At 36.9% G+C, this 24,653-nt stretch overlaps 1 protein-coding gene across 1 annotated transcript in view; it reads left to right on the top strand.

Annotated features, from left to right (window-relative positions):
• RABGAP1L (RAB GTPase activating protein 1 like) overlaps positions 1–24,653 on the top strand; it is an 802,566-nt gene that overhangs the window by 417,897 nt on the left and 360,016 nt on the right. Inside the window, exon 14 of the mRNA XM_025368997.1 lies at positions 22,314–22,427. Coding sequence (XP_025224782.1) covers positions 22,314–22,427 — 114 coding nt within the window. The remainder of the gene's footprint in view (positions 1–22,313; positions 22,428–24,653) is intronic.

Genomic DNA, 24,653 nt, shown 5'->3' with positions numbered 1-24,653 from the left:
TTTATCTGTAGCTGTTGCAGGTTGGATTTTTTAAATTCCTTTTTCAGATTGGTCATCGTTGGCATATTTAAATGCTATTGATTTCTGTATATTGATTTTATATCCTGTAATTTTATATAATTTACTTCTCAGTTCTAATAGTTTCTTGATTAAGTCTCTAGGTTTTCCTAAATATAAGATTATATCATCTGCAAATAAAGATAATTTGACTTCTTCCTTTTCAATTTGGATGAGCTTTATTTCTTTATCTTATCTGATTACTCTAGCTAGGACTTCCAGGACTATGTTGAATAATGGTGATGAAAGTGGGCATCTTTGTCTTGTTCCAGATCTTGGAGGAAAGATTTTCAGGTTTTACCTATATGTAGATGTGGTTCTTTTCTTTATGGCTTTTATTGTGTTGAAGTATGTTTCTTCTGTATCCAGTTTTTTGAGGTTTTTAAAATTTAATCATGAAGAGATGGTGAATTTTATTGAATGTTTTTTTTGTATCAATTGAAATGATCATATGGTCTGTGTCCTTCATTCTTTTGATATTATGTTTATATTGATTGATTTGCATATGTTGAACCATCCTTACATCCCTGGGATAAATCCCACTTGATCATGATGAATGATGTTTTTAATGTGTTGCTGAATTTGGTTTGCTAGTATTTTGTTGAGGATTTTTTGTATCAATATTCATCAGAAATATTGGCCTGAAATTTTCTTTTTTTGATGTGTCTTTGTCTGGTTTTGGTATCAGAGTAATTCTGCCGTCATAGAATGAGTTTGGAAGTATTCCCTCCTCCATTATTTTTTTGGAATAGTTTGAATAGGATTGATATTAGTTCTTTAAATGTTTTGTAAAATTCCATGGTGAAGCCATCATTTTCTGTGACTTCTTTTGATAGGAGACTTTATTACATCTCAGTCTCATTACTTGTTATGGGTCTATTCGAGTTTTTGATTTCTTCCTGGTTCAATCTTGGTAGGTTATATGTGTTTAGAAATTTGTCCATTTCTTCTAGGTTTTCTGATTTATTGGCATATGGTTGTTCATAGTAACTTCTAATAATCCTTTGAATTTCTGTGGAATCAGCTGTATTTTTTTTTAAATCTCTGTATTTATTTAAGTCTTCTCTTTTTTTCTTAATCTTCCTACAGGTTTGTTGATTTTGTTTTCAAAAAAATTTTCAAAAAAGTTTTCAAAAAACTAACCTTTTGTTTTGTGAATCTTGTGTATTGTTCTTTTTCTCTTTCCAATTTCATTTATTTCTGCTTTCATCTTAGCTATTTCTTTGTTCTACTTTTTTTTTTTTTTTTTTTTTTTGAGATGGAGTCTTACTCTGTCACCCAGGCTGGAGTGCAGTGGCCGGATCTCAGCTCACTGCAAGCTCCGCCTCCCGGGTTCACGCCATTCTCCTGCCTCAGCCTCCCGAGTAGCTGGGACTACAGGCACCCGCCACCTCGCCCGGCTAGTTTTTTGTAATTTTTAGTAGAGACGGGGTTTCACCGTGTTAGCCAGGATGGTCTCGATCTCCTGACCTCGTGATCTGCCCGTCTCGGCCTCCCAAAGTGCTGGGATTACAGGCTTGAGCCACCGCGCCCGGCCTCTTTGTTCTACTTTTTAATGTAGGCACTTATTGGTATAAACTTTGCTCTCAGTATTGCTTTCACTGTATTCCGGAGATATTGGTGTGTTGGGTTTCCATTTTAATTTGTTTTAAGGAATTTTAAAATTTCCTTCTTCTTCATTGACTCACTGGTCATTCAGGAGCATAGTGTTTAATTTCTATGTGTTTGTATAGTTTCCAACATTCCTCTTGTTGTTGATTTCTAGTTATATTCCATTGTGGTCTGAGAAGATACCTGTGATGATTTCAGGTTTTAAAAACATTTTAGGCCAGGTGTGGTGGCTCACGGCTGTAATCCCAGAACTTTGGTAGGCCAATGGGGGCGGATGACGAGGTCAGGAGATCAAGACCATCCTGGCCAACATGGGAAAACCCCATCTCTACTAAAATACAAAAAAATTAGCTGGGCGTGGTGGCGCTCATCTGTAGTCCCAGCTACTCGGGAGGCTGAGGCAGGGGAATCCCTTGAACCCGGGAGGCGGAGGTTACAGTGAGCTGAGATCGTGCCACTGCACTCCAGCCTGGCAACAGAGCAAGACTCTGTCTCAAAAAAAAAAAAGCCAAAAAAAACCAGGTGTGTCTTTGAGAATGATCTATGCACTGAGGAGAAGCATATGTATTCTGCAGCTGCTGGATGAAATATCTATTTGGTCCATTTGGTTTATAGTGCTAAGTCCAGGGTTTTTTTGTTGATTTTTCAGTCTGGATGATCTGTCCAATGCTGAAAGTGGGATGTTGACATCTCCAACTATTATTGTATTGGGGTCTATCTCTTTCTTAGCTATAATAATATTTGCTTTATATATCTGGGTGCTTCAGTGCTGATGCACATAAATTTATAACTGTTATATCTTTTTGTTGAATTGACCCCTTTATCATTATGTAATGACCTTTTGGTCTCTTTTCATAGTTTTTAATATTTAATTCTATTTTATCTGATATAAGTATAGCTACTCCTGCTTTTTTGTTTTTCATTTGCATGGAATATCTTTTCCCATTCCTTTATTTTTAGTCTATGTGTGTCTTTATAGGTGAAATATATTTCTGGTAGCCAACAGATCATTGGGTCTTGTTTTTTTAAATCCATTCAGCCACTTCATTTCTTTTGATTGGAGATGTTAGTTCACTTACATTCAATATTGTTATTGATAAACTAAGGACCTACTCCTGCTATTTTGTTGTTTGTTTTCTGGTTGCCTTATGATCTTTCTTTCTCCTTCCCTCCCTCCCTCCCTCTCTCCCTCCCTCCCTCTCTCCCTCCCTCTCTGCCTCCCTCCCTCCCTTCCTTTTACCATTGTTTTTGTGAAGGTGCTCCTCTCTGATGGTATGTTTTAATTTCTTGCCTTTTTTTGTGTGTTTGTATCTGTTGTAGGTATTTCAGGGTTACCGCAAGGCTTGCAAATAACATTTTGTAACCAATCATTTAAAACTAACGTCAACTTAACACTGCTTGTAAAACCAAACAAACAAAAAAGCAGAAGGAAAACTAATAAAAAGTCACACTTTTATTCATCTCTCTCATTTTTTAACTTCTCTTGTCTGAAAAGCCACGATCTCTGTTTCTCCAGGATTGGTCCTTGGTGCCTTATTTAGTTCATTTTTTGAGATCATGTTTTCCTGGATGGTGTTGATGCTTACAGATGTTTGTTAGTGTCTGGACATTGAAGAGTTAGGTATTTGTTGTATTTTTTGCAACCTGGGCTTGTTTGTTCCTGTCTTTTTGGGGAAGACTTTCCAAGTATTCTAAAGGAATTGAGTATTGTGGCCTAACTCTTTGATCACTGCAGCTATATCTGCATTAGGGGGCACCTCAAACCAGTAACACTGTGACTTTTGCAGACTTGTCAAGATCACCTTGATGTTCTTTGATAAGATTCAAGAGAATTTTCTGGAACAACAGGCAAAGACTCTTGTTCTCTTTCTTTACTTTCTCCAAAGCAGACAGAGTCTTCCTCTCCATCCTGAGCTGCCTGGTATTGGCAAAGGGGAGACACAAGCACCCTGGTGGCCGCCATCACTTGTACTGTGGTTAGTCAGACCCGAAGCCAGCACAGTACTGGGTCTTGTCCAAATTTGGAGGCAACTGCTGCCTGGTAATTGCCAATCTTCATTCAAGGCCAGAATTGCCATTTGGAAGCCAGGGCCAGGAATCAGGAACCTTAGGATTCTACCTCCCGCTCTATTCTACTCCACCCAAGCTGGCACCCCCACCGCCAGACAAAGTCTTTCCCACTCTTTTCTCTTCTTTCCTCAAGTAAAAAGAGCCTGCCTTAATGGCCACCACAGCTGGTATTGTGCTGGGTCACATCTGAAGCCAGCACAGCACTAGGTCTCACCCAAGGCCCACAGCAACTACTGCCTGGTTGCAACTGATGTTTATTTAAGGCCCATGCAGATGATGAATGCTGCCAGAAGTGGGTTCACCCCTACAAGGCAGCAGGTTCCCTTCTGGCCCAGGATTTGTCTAGAAATATCATCCTGGAGCTAGATCCTGGGATGGGGGCCTCAGGACTCTGCTTGGTGCCCTGTTCTTCTGTGGCTAAACTGGTGTGCTAATTGCAAGACAAAGTCCTTTTTACTTTCCCCTCTCCTCTCCTCAAGCAGAAGAAAGGATTTTCTTCTGGAGCTGTGAGCTGTGCTGCCTTGTGTTGGGGAAGGACTGACACAAGTACTCCTGGGCTGGCCTAGCTGGTGTCTTATAGGTTGTGTATACCCCATGTCCTCTGACTCAGAGTCCAGCACAGTACCAAGACTTGTCCAAGAATTGCAGTCCTTGTGGCCTAGACTGCATTTCATGTTTATTTACGACCCCAAAGCACTTTAGTCCACAGTCGGCCTAGCTGGAACTCAGATACCAACCACTGGGAAGGATGACCCCCTCTGGCTGTGGCTGGTCTAAATGCTCCCTCCATTGGCACTGGCTGAATTCTGCCATGTGTTTCTTTGCTGTGACAGATAGCATGGAGTTCCAATGCAAAGTCCCACAATCACTGTCCTCTCCTTCTGCCTGTCACACATATTCTCTCCCTGTGCCATGCAGCTAATGCTAGGGGGTAGAGGTGATGGTGTTGGCAATTCAAGACTGTTTTTCTGCCCTCTTCAGTGCCTCTTTCCTTGATATGATGTTAAACCCAGACACTGTGATTGTGTACCTGATTTTTGATTCTCATGAAGGTGCTTCATTGTGTGGATAGTTGTTCGATTTGGTGTTCCTGTGAAGGGGATCATTATTAGAGGATGCTATTCAGCCATCTTGCTCCACCGCCTTCTCTCCAGACACTTTTGTAAGTGATGATAACAGTCGTTTAGTCCATCCCTGAAAAACTGAGGAATCTGGGAATTTACCATGTCAGTACCATCTTTGTAAGATTATTACCTAAGAAAAATGGGTGTTCTTTACTTTAAGAGTAGAAAACAGAAAGAAGTCACAAGTAGCCACACGAGGACTGTAAAGTGGGTGCTTAATAATGTTTCATCAAAACTCTTATAAAATTAGGGTGAGTTCAGTGGCTCACACCTGTAATCCTAGCACCTTGGGAGGCTGAGGCAGGCAGATCACTTGAGGTCAGGGTTTCACCAGCCTGGCCAACATGGTGAAACCCTGTCTCTACTAAAAATAGAAAAATTCGCTGGGCGTGGTAACACATGCCTGTAATCCCAGCTATTCAGGATGCTGAGGCAGGAGAATCGCTTGAACCTGGGAAGCAGAGGTTGCAGAGAGCTGAGATCACACCACTGCACTCCAGCATGGGCAACAGAGTGAGACCCTGTCTCAAAACAAAACAAACAAACAAAACTCCTCTTATAAAACTGACCTTGTTTGATGGGAGGAATGAGCAGGAACATTGTCACGGTGAGGAGGGACCCTCTGATGAAGCTTTCCTAGGCATTTTTCTGCTAGATCTTTGACTAGTGTCTCAAAACACTCTCATAAGCAGATGTTATTCTTTGTCTCTCCCAGAAAGTCAACAAGCAAAATGGCTTGAGCATCTCAAACAACTGTTGCTATGACCTTTGCTCTTGACTGGTTTATTTTTGCTTTTACTGGACCACTTCCTCCTCTTGGTAGCTATTGCTTTGATTATGCTTTGTCTTCAGGATTATACTGTAAAGGCCTTTTTTTTTTTTTTTTAATTTCCTATTACAGTTCTTTGAAGAAATGCTTCAGATCTTGATCCCACTTGTTCAAAATTTAATTGAAAACTCTGTTCTTGTCTGAAGCTGATCTGGTCACAAAAGTTTTGTGACCAGATTGGTGCAAAAGTTTTGCACCCATCACATGGAATATTTACTCAACTTTAATTTTTAGTCAGATTTATATAAGCTGAACCAATTGAGATGTCTGTAATGTTGGCTTTTGTTTCTGCAACTAATTGTTGGGCCCTTTCAATAAGAGCACAAACAAGATAATTTTGTTCTTGCAGATTTATATGGATGGCCTGCCACTGCAGGCTTCATCTTTAACATCATCTCATTCCTTCTTAAAGTGAATTTTCTATTTGTAAATTGATTATTTCTTTGGGGGCATTGTCCTCATAAACTTTTCATAAAGCATCATTGATTTCACCATTCTTCCACTCAATCTTCACCCTGAATTTGATGTTTGTCTTTCAATTTTGGTGGAATTAATGTTGCACTGAAAGGGACTCTTTTCAAATTTATGTCTTACTCTTTTTAGCGCCTCAAACTAGATCCTATTCAGACATGTTATAACAAGTTAGGGAGAATTTGTTTTGGTGCAAATGTTTTTGAAATTCATGCACTGTATTTAATAATGTATACTTTCCATCAACATTTTGAAGACCCCTTATATAGTACCTACTAGTTTATGAAATTTCAACAAAAATGTAAAACCCTTCAGAAAAATAATTACGAATGGCTAAGTGTAGATGTTAATATTTATTATCTTAGACATTTTTTAATTCAAAAATAATTCATTTAAAATATGCAACTCATAAATTTTGATTTTTCCTGAATTCATAGTCATATATAATGGTGCTTGTCCCCAGCCTGCCACACCCACTGTCTTTCAGATTGTGCCCTGATACCACTTCACATCAATACTTGCAATGACAATACTAGAGAAATAAATTGTCCATTGATAAAGCATACCATGGGTTTATTTCATTATGCCAATTTTAAAGCTACTTTCTTCTGTGACCAGAACATTTTTTCAGATGTTAATTGGTTGGTCTTTATTTGGCATTTGATCAGAGGAGAGACAATATTGACAAAGCAGACATTTTTAGCATCTTTGTCGTTTATTCACTAGCGAGAATCTTCATCTGTTCTCTGCCTTCGTGTCTTTGGAGACCTCAGACCAGTCTGGTATATCTTAATTTGATCTTGTTTTCCAGGCCAAAATTCAGTTTTTCTGTGCCTCACAGGCTTGGTATTCTCATTAATGATGATGTCTGTCCGTTGTTATCTCAAAGTCCTCATTTTCCTCTCAGTCTTTTATAGCTGAGATCAGATTTTTCTGATTCTATTCATAGCAGTATCTGTAGCTTTTAACTAGTATTTTTGCATCTTAATTAAATAAATGTAACATAGCTAGCTTGTGAAGTAAAATGTGACTAGTTTATGTCAAATATGGTAACTTTCATACATAAATATTAAAACTTGTTTAATCAAGAATAAAACCATTTATGCAGATACTGGGGAGTTGCTTTTCCAAACACTATGATATTAGTAGTCTGGGTAGGACTGCCGTATGTAGCAAATAAAAATACAGAACACCCACTTACATTTTGGTTTCAGATAATTAACGACTAATTTTTAATATCAGTATGTTCAATGCAGTATTAAATTCCATGTGTTTTAACTGGGCATTTTATATTTTAACTGCCACCCCTAAATTTTCTTCATAGGGGCATTAATTCTTGTAGTTGCCCTACTGAAATCCTTTAGTAAAATACAAACAAAGAGCTAACAAGTTAAGAATTCTTTTTATGAAATATTGTGCCCCCAACTTATGTCATCTTTTCCCCCCATCACTTTGCCAAAGTTTCCTTCATTCTCTATGGGCAGTGGTCCTGTGGTGTTGCAATACCTGCTCTCAGAGGGTAGGGCCAGATCACTCTTTTGCCCCACTTAGCCCAATCTCATCTCCATCTCTCCCTAACTGTTGGGTTACAGACATTCCTTTGGTGGCAAAAGCAGAGGTGTCCTCTGGGCTGATACTCAGGATCACAATGCTGCATCTTTGTTGTCTAAAGACTCAAAATCAGCCACCACTCCTTTGTGCTCTCTGTGGCTCTCATATTTGCTGCATTTGTGAAAAATTATCTGGTTTAGACTACTCCAGTTTTATTTCAGGGCTGTATCACTTACATTATGATCTTGAATATAATATCACAGCCATGATTAGCAGGAAATACTAACTTGGAAGAGAGCTATTTCTAGTGGCTACTTGGATAATTGGAGCATAACATCCTCTTCATAAAGCATTTTAGCTGAGGCTGAGTTGAATAAAGATTTAAGCAAAATGTGTGTTTTATAAACCTATGCAAAAACTTCTTTGGTTCTTCTTTCCTACTCATCAGGAAGATAGTATTGAGAACTACAATGTGATGACTTGCTCCAGAGTTACCTTCAAGCAACCCTTAGGAAGGTGTGATTTTGAACAATGAGGTCATTTGTTTCACGTGGGTAAAAATGTCGTGAATCATGGCATTGATTATGGCAGTAGTTCCATTGGATAACATTCTGCCTTATAATGGATTTTATAAACTCTCTTCCTAGGTAGACAGCTCAAAGCATTTCACAGGGCAGATGTGAGTGCCCAACAAAGAAAAATTTGCCCCATCCTAGCTTTCATATGTGCCTCAGTGTGAGGCATGACTCACCTTCCACTTAAGCAGTGATATAACCTTTTTCTTCATCCTCTGCCTTTCTGCCTTGGTTCACCATTTTCTTCTTTCTATCATATGGATCATTTATAATAATAATTATTCAACAAATATTTGTTCAGCCCCTACTACATTTAGGGTACTAGATGTGTTACTATAAGGTGCTGCCTATAGTGGCCAGGAGCTTATCTTTCAGTTAGTGGAAGTAAGATATGTCTTAGCCCAAGGCAATATGTGAGTACATGTTATATAAGTGTATACAACTTGGTATTATAGTAACATAAGGGAAAAAGGTGTTTTTACCTGGAATCATTATGAAAGCACTATGGAAGGAATCTGATGAGCCTATATAGATGAGCAGGATTTCAGTAGGGGAACATGTGGGATGTAGGATCATTCAGGCAGAGGAAATTACACAAAAGCCTTGAAGCTTAAAGAAAAGCACAACTTTGCAGAATGGAATGTGATTCAGATAGAATGGAATAATTCTTTTTTTTCTATTTGAGGGTAACGGGTCAATATTATAGATGGATTTGAATGGTATATGGGAACAAAATAGTGCTTCAGGTAGATTAATTTAAAGGTACTGTGTAGACTGATCGAAGGGCAGAAAGTTTAGGGAATTGATTATTTGAAATAGTTGAGGCATAAAGTGATAATATCCTGACCTATTAATAGATGGTAGTGCCAAAAAGCACACAAGGTCTAGCTGGCCCAAACAATGGTTAGTTTGTCTGCTTAGACAATATATTGAATAATATCTATTTTTCATAATATTTTCATATTGTGAACTACTTAACGTTAACACTCATACTGAATTACCTTAACACTAATAATATTTTCTTATTGTGAACTACTTAACATTTATGCCTAATTACCTTAACACTTATAACTAATCACTATGCAAAGTAAGAACAGTCTTGTATATGTAATTTGTTAGCAACCACTTAAAACTTTGGGAAAATGAAAGAGTTTTTATTTGTAGAACTGGGTCTAAATAAAAAGGCAAGGCCAGACAAATTCCTGGAAAGAAACCTTCTTTTAGCCCTATAGCCACTGAATCAAGTCAAAATACCTTCCACAAATGGCAACTTAATACTTAAGGAATAAGTGAAGTTACTTTTACAGTTTCTTAATTTTAACAGCAGTTGGATTTTCTTTCTTTTTATTACAAATTCAGACTTTAAAAATGTTCTCTTAGCTGCATGAGAGTCACTTAGGAAAAAGTTACATAAAAATCATTATTCCTCATGGCATACAGATCAAAAGCAAATATGTATATTGATTAAAGTGGTAGAAGGGAATTTTAAAAGCGAGAAGGACCTTAACCATAAACTGTTTCTGTCTCATATGGTATTAAGAACAGCAAAGAACCTGAGCCTATTACGCACTATAATCCAGAGGTACACTGAATGGGAATTTTCTGATCCTTACCTAACCTTGATATCAATCTACTGCTTCAAGCTATTTATTCTGTGAAAAAGATAACATGTAAACTAAGACAGATACCTGAGATTTAAGAAAAAAATCTATTATAATTTGCTTCTAACAGTGTTTCATACACATTATGTAATTCATCTGTCATTTTAATAAGACCGATTTTAAAAGAATGCAGGGATTGAATGTATCTTTATCTTTTTTCCTTCTTTTCATATAAAATGAAGTAAAACTCAATGAGCAAACCTCAAACAGTTTTTTAAAAATTATTTTGGATGAATCAAATAATAGTAGTTTTTTACATTTCTATTTTAAGATAGAGATCCATTTTGTTTTGTCCATAGTTTATATAATATGTAAAATTATTTTTGTATATTATCTTTGATATTAGAAATGACATTTTGGTATGCATTTTGCTGTGAAATTTTGGTTTGGAAGTCTATGAATCCTTGTCATTTTCTTTGGTTATGGCACAAATTATTACCTTTTGCTACTCCTGTTGACAAAATGATGTTGGGAGAGAACTTAAATTTCAAAGCAAAAATTTAAAAACTTGAGCCTGTTTCCATCTTGAGGAATAGATGGTTACCCCACCTGCTTCCCTAATTCTGATTTATTCAGTACTCATTTGCCTAGTGCCTACTAAAGTCTCAGGCACCAGGGAAACAAATAAGAATTGATCATGGTCGACCTAGAGGTGGCAATCAAGTGGGGGTATTCATACATGGACACTAGTTAATTAAAATAGCAGAGTGAAAGCCCAGAGGACCAATTGATTAAGTGAGGAAAAAGGAGAGAAGACTTCCACAATAATTCTTTGTATGTCAGCTCAGAGATGGGAGTGGAAGTTCACTCTATTGCGGTTGAGAATAAAAAGGATACTTGACTATGTGGATAATTCTGAATTGAGTTTTATACTTCAGTTTTAAATGTGGAATGAAGTTCTGTTAGACCAGTAGTTCTCAAGTAACAGTTTGTGGCCTTTTGCTGGTGGCTACATAGATGCTTGTTAAAAATACAAACTGCCTGGAGGTACTATGTTCTGAAAAAGCATCTCAGGTGATTCTAATAATCCATAAGATATGACCCCTACTTTAATAAAGATCCAGGAGAGAGAAAATAAATGATAGTTGAAGTCACAGAAATGGGTAAGACTTCCCTTGAAAGTGTGGAGAGTAAGCAAAGCAGAAGACAGGAAGTAAGCAGAGAAGGAGCCAGCAAAGAAACTAAAAAGGAATATACTGTGTCCAGGAGCTAGGACGTACATTTACCTGAGTCTTTTAATTCTTAGATTGGTAATCCTCGTTTCGGAATCGATATATAGAGAAAAAATGTAGAAGAAAAATCTCTAGACTGCTACTTATGATTTGGCTTTATTCTAAAAGGGATTAATCAAGTTTCAACTTTGCCCTATCTCCAAAATATTTTGCCTACTTCTGAAGGAAGTATAATCACCAAATCTGTAGCAGAAACAGCAACTGACCCTCTCAAATAGAGAAAAATGAAGAAAGTAGAGTATCAGAAAAGAAAGTTGTAATATTAACCAGGCTTTGTAAGACAAAAAATGCCCCATCATACAGTTACTAGATGGAATGAGGATATTTAATTTACTGAAGTGACCTTTATAAATGAGAACTAGAACTATTATAGTCTCTCGGGAACAAATCCTTCTGTTCTTAGGCATTCCTGTTCTTTTGTATTGATGTTGTTGTGATCCATGCATCTTCTACTTTTAGGTGACTAAAGCCTTATGTTAATAGAAACGTGCTGTTATAAAAAGGAACAAAATGGCAATTATATAACCTGAACTGGTATAAAAATTAATTGTCTTTTTCAAAATCTGTATCCCAAAATAGAATAACTGTTGATCCTGAAGGATTTTAAAAATATATACATTGCCGAAATTTTGGTAGGTATGTAGTTATTATTCAATTTTTTTGAAATGGATAAGAGACTGGAATGCACTCACTCTTCTTTGAAGTTTCAGGTGATACTTTATGAAAAGGAATTCCAAGATCATTTTAATAGTTATGTGATCAACTTTTCACTTAGTATTCTTCCTTTCACTGATTAGATACAGATTTTTCACAGCCTCAGTGAACAAGTGGTAAAATGGTCAACAGGGGTTCTAATATATTTAGCTTTGGAAGTTCTAAATTAAAGGTTATTTTTAAAAAGTTTTCAAAATTAACACGGTCTTGAGGAACTATTTTATTATGAATAATATTTTGTTAATGACAGAGGAAAAGGCAAACAATGATACATATATATCTAAATAGAGAAAATTTACTGGTGAGAATACCATAGTGAGATTCAAATTTGTTGATGGCCAATTTGTGAGAGTCTAACTAACTGAAAGTTAGGGAGAACACAATTCACACTGCCCTCACTTCTGACACCAGTTGTAAATTCAGGGAGTTATCAAAACCACCCTTAAGTTCATAATTCATTAGATGTGCTCATGGAAGCTGACAGAAAGCTGTTATACTCATAGTTACAGTGTGTTACAACTACAGAATAGAGATTAAAGCCAGCCAAGGGAAGAAACACAAAGGGCTGAGTCCAGGAGAAGTACCAAATACAGAGCTTCCTTTGTCCTCTCCCCATGAGTAATGGATGTTACTTTTCTGGCATCAGTGTTTGATAATACACCTGGAGTATTGCCAGCTAGGGAAGCTCACCCAAGCCTTGTTGCCCAGAGTTTTTATTGAGGCTCAATCACATATTACCTATGTGGCTGACCTTTATCCTCCAGCCTCTCTGTAGGTAAAACTTGAATGGCATGGTCCGAAACCTTAGTCATAAATAACATTGTTAGACTATTCAGTGGCCAAGGCCCCCATGCAAGCAAAGGCCGCCCCGATCAGGCATGGTAGTCCATGGACTAGACGTCACCTATTACTAACCAATGGCAAAGGCCAAACTTCTCTTTGAGTAAGGTTAATTTTTCACTACACACCATGTCATTCAGATAGTAAAAGCAGGTGAAACCAAACTGGAACCAATGGCTTACAAAACTGAGACTACACAGACTATGACAGATGAAATGGCTCCATATTGTCCACAGGATTAAGTTAAAGTGTTTTCATTGAAGATCACCTTTCTATATTCTGGATCTCTCTCAACTTGTCCTTTTATGAATTCCCTTCTGCAGTCAGTTAGAGTCACATCTATTGGGCATGCCAAGTGCTTTCCTGCTTTGGAGGGTTTGTTCACACATTTGCTGTTAATATATTCATTCATGATCTGTAGGCTTTGTTGAGCCCAGCCCAGGCCCCATCTCCTGTGGAAGGCCACTTTCACCACTCGACCACTTTTGCAGACATTCTTCACAGATATCCCATAGCTAACATTGACCGTATAATTTTTTTGGCTGTTAGCATATATTTCTTTCCATCAATATTTATACCTATATCTTGTCTTTACAAGTTGATCATAAACCTTTTGCAGTTTAAGGAAATAATGGACTATGCCCTGTGTTTTTTTGAGCCCCTAAATCCTATCACAATGTCTTGCACATAACAAATGTTAAATAAATATTCAGTGGTAAGTTTTCATATAGACGTGCAAATAGGAGTATGTTATTCAAATATATGAATTAAATGATCCTGTAAAAATGATGTGAATTATACTTATAAATTTCTGAGGTAAGTTAATCCAGAAAAATATTGGAATCATTTTTGACAATTCATTGAAGACACTGGAAACATACAGGTCAGAAAAATGCTGGAAAATGTCAAGAGAAGTATTTTGCCATTCCATTCCCACTTCAAGGCCTTGCGCATTGCTTTCCCTTCTGACTGTAATATTCTTTCTCTAAATAATCTCACTCAGAGAGGCAAAACCACCCTACAGCCCTTTCTTCACTATCTCTTTATCTTGCCTTTTTTTTTTTTTTTTTTTTTTTGAGACGGAGTCTTACTCTGTCACCCAGGCTTAAGTGCACTGGTACAGTCTTGGCTCACTACTACCTCCACCCCGCTGAGTGTAAGCAATTCTCCTGCCTCAGCCTCCTGAGTAGTTGGGATTACAGGAGCCTCCCACCACACCTGGCTAATTTTTGTGGTTTTTTTAGTAGAGACAGGATTTCACCATCTTGGCCAGGCTGGTCTTCAGCTCCTGATCTTGTTATCTACCCACCTCGGCCTCCCAAAGTGCTCAGATTACAGGCATGAGCCACCATGCCCAGCCTATCTTGCTTTATTTTTATATTACTTTTTACTAACCAATCAACATTATATGCTTCATGTCTTTCTTCCCTACTACCAGATTATAGGCTCCATAGGGTCAGAGACTTATTCTTGCTAACGATTACATCTTCTACATCTAGAAAAGTGTCTGATTCTTAGTAAGTGCTAAGAAAAGTATTTGTTGAATACATGAATGAGTTTGTACTATTCAGGAAACAGAAAGCTGAATTTTTATATACGTTCACTTTTTGTGGGGTGAGGGGTGTGTGTGTGTGTGTGTGTGCGCGCGCGTGTTTGTTTTGAGACTGGGCCTTGCTCTGTTGCCCAGGCTGGAGTGCAGTGGCATGATCTCAGATCACTGGAACCTCAGCCTCCTGGGCTCAAGTTATCCACCCATCTCAGCCTACCAAAGTGCTGGGATTATAGCCCTGAGCCAATGCACGTGGCCTTACAGTCGCTTTTTGTATTATTCAATTTAAGAAAATGTAATTCAGCTTGAAGAATTTCAAAGAGAAGCATCTAAAGTGATTGAGGAAGTGGTAGAATTTTTTTTTTTTTTCTTTTTTTTTGGATACAGAGTCTTGCTCTCTTGCCCAGGCTGGAGTACAGTGGTGTGATCTCGGCTCACTGCAAGCTCTGCCTCCCAGGTTCACGCCGTTCTCCTGCCTCAGCCTCCCGAGTAGCTGGGACTACAGTAGCCTGCCACCACGCCCGGCTAATTATTATTATTATTATTATTTTGTATTTTTAGTAGAGACGGGGATTCACCATGTTAGCCAGGATGGTCTCGATTTCCTGACCTCGTGATCCGCCCACGTTGGCCTCCCAAAGTGCTGGGATTGCATGCGTGAGCCACCGCGCCCAGCTGGAAGTGGTAGAATGTTTTCTAAAATTACTAAAAATTATTCAGCTTATAAAAACAATTATTAACCTTGACCATATATGGGTGCACACATGGTCAAAGTTATAAAATTATAAACTGTAATAATTAGGTTAAAATAGGTATGTTCATCAAACCCTAGTTTTATCGAGGCATTCCTTAAAAGTTTTTCAGAGAAGTAAAAGAATATGATTTTTATATAGTGGATAATGAATATGGAGCTCGCTCTTAAAATTTGCATGTATTTCAAAAGAGTTCAAAGAGCTGTTTTGATAAAAATCACAATTTTTTTTATTTTTTATTTTTTTATTTTTTTAAATTTATTTATTATTATTATACTTTAAGTTGTAGGGTACATGTGCATAACGTGCAGGTTTGTTACATATGTATACTTGTGCCATGTTGGTCTGCTGCACCCATCAACTCGTCATTTACATCAGGTATAACTCCCAATGCAATCCCTCCCCCCTCCCCCCTCCCCATGATAGGCCCCGGTGTGTGATGTTCCCCTTCCTGAGTCCAAGTGATCTCATTGTTCAGTTCCCACCTATGAGTGAGAACATGCGGTGTTTGGTTTTCTGTTCTTGTGATAGTTTGCTAAGAATGATGGTTTCCAGCTGCATCCATGTCCCTACAAAGGACGCAAACTCATCCTTTTTTATGGCTGCATAGTATTCCATGGTGTATATGTGCCACATTTTCTTAATCCAATCTGTCACTGATGGACATTTGGGTTGATTCCAAGTCTTTGCTATTGTGAATAGTGCTGCAATAAACATACGTGTGCATGTGTCTTTATAGCAGCATAATTTATAATCCTTTGGGTATATCCCCAGTAATGGGATGGCTGGGTCATATGGTACATCTAGTTCTAGATCCTTGAGGAATCGCCATACTGTTTTCCATAATGGTTGAACTAGTTTACAATCCCACCAACAGTGTAAAAGTGTTCCTATTTCTCCACATCCTCTCCAGCACCTGTTGTTTCCTGACTTTTTAATGATCGCCATTCTAACTGGTGTGAGATGGTATCTCATTGTGGTTTTGATTTGCATTTCTCTGATGGCCAGTGATGATGAGCATTTTTTCATATGTCTGTTGGCTGTAAAAATCACAATTTTAAAGATAATGCGAAATTAGAAATATTTATAACTTTGGAAAATAACAGCCTGGAGTTCAGCTATTGTGCTTTATCCTAAAAGGAGTTGCAGGTTTCATTATTGCCTGTTGATATGAATTCCAAGAATGTCAAGTTCCCCAGTTGGAACAATGAGCAGTCAGCAACCCTGAGAACGAAGGCATATCCAAATATGACCACAGGAGTATTGGGTAGGTGTATCTGGAGTCTAAAAGTAACCCCACATTTTTGTCAGAAAGTAATCTGGAACTCTGACCTAGATTACTTAAGATCTATGGGAAATTCAGGCTATGCCCATGGGCCTCAGTTCTTCCTAGTCTTAGAGTCTTGAAAGAATGCTTTGTTGTATTCAAATATTTTCCCCTGGAATCCTAGCACTTCCTTCTAGAACAAAGTACACATCATGAATATTGACTGCTCTTGAAATACGCTTCCTCCTCTCCTCTCTACCCGCCTCCCTTTAGTTCTCATTGTAGCTTCTTTTCCTGGAGAGGTTTATTTCAACTTGAAGCTAGAATATGGCTTATATTTTTGGCCTTTGTGTCAGGCTTTGATTCTGAAGTGTTTGGCAGCGTTTCTGTGCAGTGACTGGGAAGCAGTGCGTTCACAATATGATTTTATTGAGGTTTTTTTCCTTTTCTTCTGTATTACCACACTTAAGACTTCCCCCACCCCATATTCAAGGAACAAAGGCTGGCAATGACCCAGCCCTTTTGTGTTGTTGTTTCAGTTCATGATTTTAGTAGCATGTTTGAAACTAGAATACACTTTTATATTTTCTCTTTTCATCTCTGCCTCTTTGGATTTTTGGCAAACATCAAGATGAATAAATCAGACCGACCACTGCAAACCCATCTGCTTTCAGGAACATGTTAGCAGACCAGTTTGTGATGTTTTACCATCCAACATAGAACTAAAGGAGGCTCCCTGTGGAGTAAGAATAGAAGGCAAAGTCTGAGGTCAAAGAGTTTTTCCGCTTTGAATTATTTATCTGCCTACTGATTGTGCTAGGGACAGTCTATATTGTCATGTTTAATGGCACTCACAGATTGGTATGGTATAATACTTATAAAGTTGAAATGATTTTATGGTAGATGTAAAGTGAAAATACAGTTTACACTTTGGATTTGACAATAGGGATTAATAAAAAAGATGCCGTCACAATTTTTAAAATAATGGCAAATCAAGGTACAAAGTGTTCATTTGACAGAATATTACTTTTACACTCTGCCGCTGCTAAGGTTACGTTTGAAAACAGTCTTCCTCACTAAAATGCCTTTCTAGTTGTTGACAGCCCAGAAATTGGTTCATAAAAAATAATAGGCTGTGGTCATACAAAGCTGTCCTCCTAATGCTTGTTGACACTTCAATGCTGCATTCATTTCTTTCTCACAATGAGCAAGTAAGTGATGATTCTCTTTGAATAAGAGTTAAGAGAATTGCAAATATGTCAGTGTATATAAGTTATACTGGGAGAACAGTTCATGTAATACTCTTGATAACAGGCACTAAATTGAACCTACTTTAAATTGATCAAAAGTTAAGCAAGCTGCTTACATCTCATAGAGTTGGTTTTAGGCTGATCTTCAGCAAGCTGAATTGTATTCTCTGCTGGACTATGATTTTATCCAGTAGAGATCAATGTCTTTTTTTGAGAATAAGTTTATTCTTACTACCTAATGGTTTGGAAATTAAAGAGAATCCTTGAAAGGCAGATTTAGTTTCTCTGTGATGATAATGTCAAGGGCGTGGGGTATGGGAGATAAAACTCAATTTTTCAGACTTTATTACAAATATCTTTCTACTTTGTGATCTGAGTCAGCTTTTGTTTATGGACCATCCTGACTAAGGCAGGAGAAAGGATGCTCTCAAGGACTTTGCATATGAGTTACATTCTTGGTGGTGATGGTCCAGAAGGGAGGTATATAGTTGTGATAGTGGTTTTTGTCCTTTCCATACATGACTTCAACTTTTTTTTATCTTTAGAAGCTAAATTCTAAAGTAATGGTGGAAATGGTGATTGCTCTGGCAAATTTAGGTTCTACTGTACCCTATCCTTCCTATCCTTCTGGACATATTTGTGTACATCTTTATTGTGTGGGTTATATGCAAAGCTGGGGCCAGAGTGTGTATTAGTTGATAAAAGCAGTACTTTATCTGAATAGTTGTTCACTGTTGCTTTTATGAATAGATTCATAGAAAAAAGGGTAATTTAGGACACATAAAATACATGATTGGAAATTAAACTGAGTGTGTGTGCATGAATCCATTGTGTTGTAAATCTCTAAAGGAATTGGTTTCATAATCATAATGTAACAGAAAAGAGTTGTTTATTTAGGTATACAAATACAGAAGGATGTCTAAAATGTATATTCACCAAAAATTTTAAACAGTTGAATAATGATTCTTATGGAAATGGGAAAAATATTTCTTGTTAATTAATAATTTTATTTATTTAACAAGTACTCAGTTTATACTAGGCAATATGCTAAGTACTTCACATACATTCTAAATAATGTTGTTTTAAATAACATTATGCATTTGATATTATCATCCCATTTTACAGATGAGGAAACTGAAGTTTAGCAAGATTAAGTAACTTGTCTGAGATCCTATAGGAATTAAATGAGGAAAGTGGAAATAGAATCAATGAGTTTATCTGGCTTCATGGCCATTAAAATATTGTATTTGAGGTGCAAAATGGGAGATACACCTGCTGAGAAGTAAGTTCTGGAGCAATTTATGCATCCAGATATTGGTGAAGTGGCTGCCCCTAAAGGAATGACTTGTTCCCTCTTCTCATTCTGGAGAAAACTGGCGGAACTTAGGGAGCCCCTGCATATATGGGAATCTTCTCAGAAAATGAATTTATATCAGTTTTGGTTGTGCTATAAAATGTTTTTAGCCATATAAAAATAAAATGTCACAAGAAAGCCCTTAGCTCCAGATATTTAGATGATGAATTATTGAGCCTCTTTTTGTCCTTCCTCTTTCTTCATTATATTTCTTGTAAAAATTGACCATTACAATCAGAATAAGTCTAAAAAGAAAGGAATTAATATTGAAGAGAAAAATTGTTTTGTTTTCCTTTTGAAGAATGTTAGGTTTTGTAACTTTCTTGACTCAAATATTTGTTGAATGAGTGAGTGAGTGAATTTGGATGATTAAATGTGCATTCCTGAAATATAAACTGTTCCTACTCTCAACTGCTATGGGTAATTGGAAGGTGGGTTGACATTAGCTTTTGCTTCAAAAACATAATTATTTTCTTTTGATTTTCACAAGTTCAGTGCACAATTTCATTCCTATTAGGCTGTTTATGAGACTCTGTTATAATCTACTGACCTTCACTTATATGAGATGGATCAGTGAATAATGTAGCAACATACCTTATTTAGTCTAGTTCTAGAAATTATTCTAGAAATTAGTCTAAAGTGAAGTTCTAGAAATTATTCCCTTAGCCAAATGAGAGCACTATATAGAAAGAAAACTCTAGGAACACATATGTATTAAACATTTAAAAGTAATCCTAGGAAGGGAAATTTTATTTTAATTATTATTATTTTTTTTGAGATAGAGTCTCACTCTGTCACCCAGTGGCGTGTAATCCGATCTCGGCTCACTGCAACCTCCACCTCCCAGGTTCAAGTGATTCTCCTGCCTCAGCCTCCTGAGTAGCTGGGATTACAGGCATGTGCTGCTATGCTGGGATAATTTTTTGTATTTTTTAGTAGAGACTGAGTTTCACCATGTTGCCAAGCTGGTCTCGAAGTCCTGAGCTCAGGCAATCCGCCTGCCTCAGCCTACCAAGGTGCTGGGATTATAGGCCTGAGCCACCGTACCTGGCCGGGAAATTTTATTAAGTAAGGACAAGGTGATTTTATTTTCATTTGATTTTGTCCTTTATTTCTTAAATATGGAAGGTCAAGTGTGCATAGAAAAAAAATTCTCAGTATTATGCAAATTTACCCTCTAGATTTTTTTTTTCCTACCAATTTTTCTTTCCCTGAATCAGACTGTCGGAGCCATTTAAACATAGCATAATGCTAAATGCATAATCAGTTTCTAGGGAATACAGTCCAATGATTTATCTCTCTTAATGTCCTGAAAAGTACAAAAGAGTTATCCTCCGGGCCACTGGGCACATATGGTTCCCAGTACACTGAAATAGTTCAGCAATGGCAGTAGTAACATTTTCATCCCTCATCTTTCAGGTAGTTTATAAGTGGAAACTATTAACTTATGGAAAGAGGGCTCTTCTGTTGGATAAAACCTGGCAGTGAAAACTTTGGTCTGCCTGGTTACCAGATTTTTGTACTCAAGACTCTAGACAAGATAAAACAAATGTTTCATAATATATCCCTTTATACAATACCTTTATATTTACCTTTTTCTATACCCTCACCCCTCCCTGCAGTTTTCTTTATCATTAGAAACTACATTTACCTTGGCAAATGTAAATTTTCTCTGTATCCTTTTGCTTAAGTTATGGTGATTTTTTAAGGCTCTATTTTAATTCACGTTTAGCATTTCATTCTTGTAAGCCATTAGAATTTCCTCTGGATCGATCTGTAAGCAAATTTGTTTGCTAGCAAATTTGGAAGTTTTTGGTTTGCTTCCTCTCTTTCTGTATATGAGATCTAATTACCACCCAGCATGAAATAGCAACTGAAATGAAGGCAGCAAGAAAAGGTAATGGCTTACCTTAGAGCTAATCAACCACCCCTTCTTGTATATTTCACAGCTATAAAGAGAAAAAGAAATGGCATTCATTAAAATAACATATATTAAACTTTTTTTTTTTCTTGAGACTGAAGAGAAGATTTCTTCAAATCTTTATGGAAATAAGACATTAAGCAATTCTTTTAATTTGCAATAAGTAGTCTGATGTGAATTGTACAAAATACTTTCACCATCAGCGTGGCTAAAAGTAGTCCCATACTATTTTCTTGACATTAAAAAGATAAACATTTCCAGGAATAAAGTAAAATCAAGAGAATGTTTAATCATTTTTATAAGGCTTAGAATTTGACTCAATTTGGGATTTTGGTTTCTAAATTTGTCTTCAACAAATATCTAGGCTTATCTTTAAAGAAGATATCATCCTTCACGCCTGTAATCCCAGCACTTTGGGAGGCCAAGGTGGGCAAATCATGAGGTCAGGAGCTCGAGACCAGCCTGTTCCAACATGGTGAAACCCCATCTCTACTAAAAATGCAAAAAAAAAAAAAAAAAAAATAGCTGGGCATGGTGGTGGGCGCCTGTAATCCCAGCTACTTGGGAAGCTGAGGCAGGAGAATCACTTGAACCCAGGAGGCAGAGGTTGCAGTGAGTCAAAATCGCACCATTGCACTCCAGCCAGGGCAACAGTGTGAGACTCTAGTTCAAAAAAAAAAAAAAGAGATCATCTTAATATAGTAGCCTGTAGCTTCCTGTTTTGTGGAATCAGTTTGTTGGGTAATTAACCTAGGAAAGATTCATAGTATTTTTACTTTTTAAATGACCATGGTCTGAATTTTTACTTATCAGATTATCAGATTTAAAAATTAGATAATCTGTGGTATTAGGCATACTCTACTAGTGTTTGGAGTATGTATTGGAATGAAATTTAAATGAAAATTATAAATTACGTTCATCAAAATTGGAAATGCATGTAACTTTTGACTTTGCAATTAAACCTCAATGAATTTTTCCTTGAACATGTGCATAAGACATATGTATAAAATATTCCTTATGATATTGTTTGTTATATAAATAAAGCAAAGAATATGGTCACTAATAGGAAAATGTTAAGTAAATTATGATATATCTATATCTAGATATACCTTATTTTTAAAAAGTAACTGCTCCTACAGAGAATAAACTATATGTACATGTCTTGATAAGGAACACTCTATGTTATCCCATTAAGTGAAAGAAACAGTCTAGTTTGCTTCTATGGAGATGTATGTATACAACTTCCTGCCATCCCTGCCCCTTCTCCCCATATAAACATACATACACACACAAATATATGTAGACGGATGGGTGAAAAGATACAAAGGAGCTATTGGTAGCACTTATCTTGGGTATAGGACTATGGGTCTGGGATAGAAGGAAAGTTTTTATGTTTTTCTGTTGTTTACTTGTTTGCTGTTTGAGTTTTTTACCATAACTGGAAAAAAAATTTAATAACCAGGTCTGGTTTTTTTTCTTTTTTAGGACTCAGCCCAGGAGAGTGTTATTACTCGAGATATTCATCGTACATTTCCCGCACATGATTACTTTAAAGATACTGGAGGAGATGGTCAGGAATCGCTCTATAAGATCTGCAAGGTAGGACCCTCTACCCCACTTTTTCTAAATTATTTTACAGAGCTGTATTTTAGAAACCCATTTAAGGATTTTTTTACTCTGTCTTCATTTCTTATTTGCACTATGCCATGTTTTCTGCTTTGCACACACGCTATGAGATCCTCAGTACTGATCCCAGAAGGTGACTTTTTGGTTGCATGTTTCGTGCCTCATTATGAGGGAGGAGGTACAGCATAGCCTCCGTTTGGCTCTCCTACTAACAGGAAAGGAACAAAAGGTCCTCTCAGGCTATGTTGTAAAAGCTCAAAAGAGTCCCAGATGAGGCCGGGCGCGGTGGCTCAAGCCTGTAATCCCAGCACTTTGGGAGGCCCAGACGGGCGGATCACGAGGTCAGGAGATCCAGACCATCCTGGCTAACACGGTGAAACCTCCTCTCTACTAAAAATACAAAAAACTAGCCGGGCGAGGTGGCGGGCGCCTGTAGTCCCAGCTACTCGGGAGGCTGAGGCAGGAGAATGGTGTAAACCCGGGAGGCGGAGCTTGCAGTGAGCTGAGATCTGGCCACTGTACTTCAGCCTGGGCGGCAGAGCGAGATTCCGTCTTAAAAAAAAAAAAAAAAAAGATGACTCTGTCTTTCTGACAAGATCATGCAGCAGTTGTCTCCATTTTTCTGACAACAGGCAAGCGTAAGAATCAGTGTGCTTATTGTTGAATACTGGCAAGTTATTGGATGTTGTTGATGTATTCTGAGTTCTATCACATCATATATTTTTGTATGGTTTTTATATCCCATTTTGAAATCTTTTTTCTCCCTCATTATTAGTGGGCCTGGAAAAAACTGTTTCCTGATTTTCAGTAAATGTCCTCTGCTTGGATACAGAAGATTCTGTCTCTGTCAGTATAGAATAGCCATCAAGTTACTAATTTTATCAGAAATGCAAAATGAAGTGTGGTGGGTATACTCACATTGTTCATATCTACCATTCTAAAGAGATGATTAATGAATAATGAACTGCACAAAAATTTGGTAATAGTATGGAGAGAAAGGCAAACATCATGGCTAGTTTGTAAGTTAGGTTATCAGTTCCTGAATAATCCAATTTAGCCTTTGTAATGAGTAGAAAATATTAGCCAGTAGGTAGTCAAAAGTATATTCACAAATCTATTTCATTTTATATTTATTGTTTTTTAAAAAGAACACTTATAAAAGCACTCACCTACATATTCTAACCAAGTAGGATTAATATTTAATTCTGCAAATGGCACAGCTTTCATTAAAGTCCTTGCATGTTGGTGGTTTTGGCCTCGTCCCACTCCTGTCTCTTTTTTCCTTGCTTTTTCTCTCTCTCATACTTTTTGATCTAACCATTTTGGAGGCTTATAAATATATGCTGATCAGAAATCTATTTTTATATGAATGTGTCATTCAGAGCTAGAAATATGTAACTTATAATCTGAGAGTATACTGATCTTTGGAAAGCGATGTAGCATCTACTTTGAAAAGTACCAAAGACCATTGGATGCCACAAAAAAAGTTGTATGTTCATTATATGCCTGTGAAGGACAAAAGTAATTGTTTAAAAATTTTTTCTACTAATTTGAAATTCTGCAAACTGATTACTGGCTTGTGTAAAGAGGTTAGGAAAATTTATATCATTTCCAGGTTTATTTAGGAGGGTCTATTTTATGGCATATGGAACATTTTTTTCCCCAGCATATAGTATATTTTCAGCCAGTCAATAACTTTTCCCTCAGCTTTCCTGTGATTGATACTAGATGCTTTCTTCATAAAGCTAAAAGAGATGGTTCTAATGTGCTTGCAACTTCTGACTTAAAATTTTGCTCCATTGTAGTAAAAATAGTGTTTGCTTTGTTATGTAATATTTAGAGGGGAAATAATCTGAAACATTTCTAAACACAAAAATAAAAGTTGAATGATGGGCACTTTTAAATAGTTGATACACTTTGCTTTGGTGTTGCAAACAATAATGCAACCTTGAATTCATTCGAAAATATTCATCAGTACATTTGCAGAGCTCATGTGGCCATTTTAGATTATCAGTATGTGTTTTACAACATGACTAAACCATTTTAAAACTCTTTCTGAATGAAGAATATTGTAAAATGTAGATCTGAGATACTTTATTATCGACAAGTAGCTTAAATCACACTAAATTTTGTGAAGGTGTAGAAAACAAAATTACATTAGACATAGTATTAAATAAAAGTAATAAAAGTTTTTAAGGA

The sequence above is a fragment of the Theropithecus gelada genome, chromosome 1 (assembly GCF_003255815.1).
Source record: "Theropithecus gelada isolate Dixy chromosome 1, Tgel_1.0, whole genome shotgun sequence".
Classification (NCBI taxonomy): Eukaryota; Metazoa; Chordata; class Mammalia; order Primates; family Cercopithecidae; genus Theropithecus; species Theropithecus gelada.
This window is presented reverse-complemented; position numbering and strand designations above follow the sequence as displayed.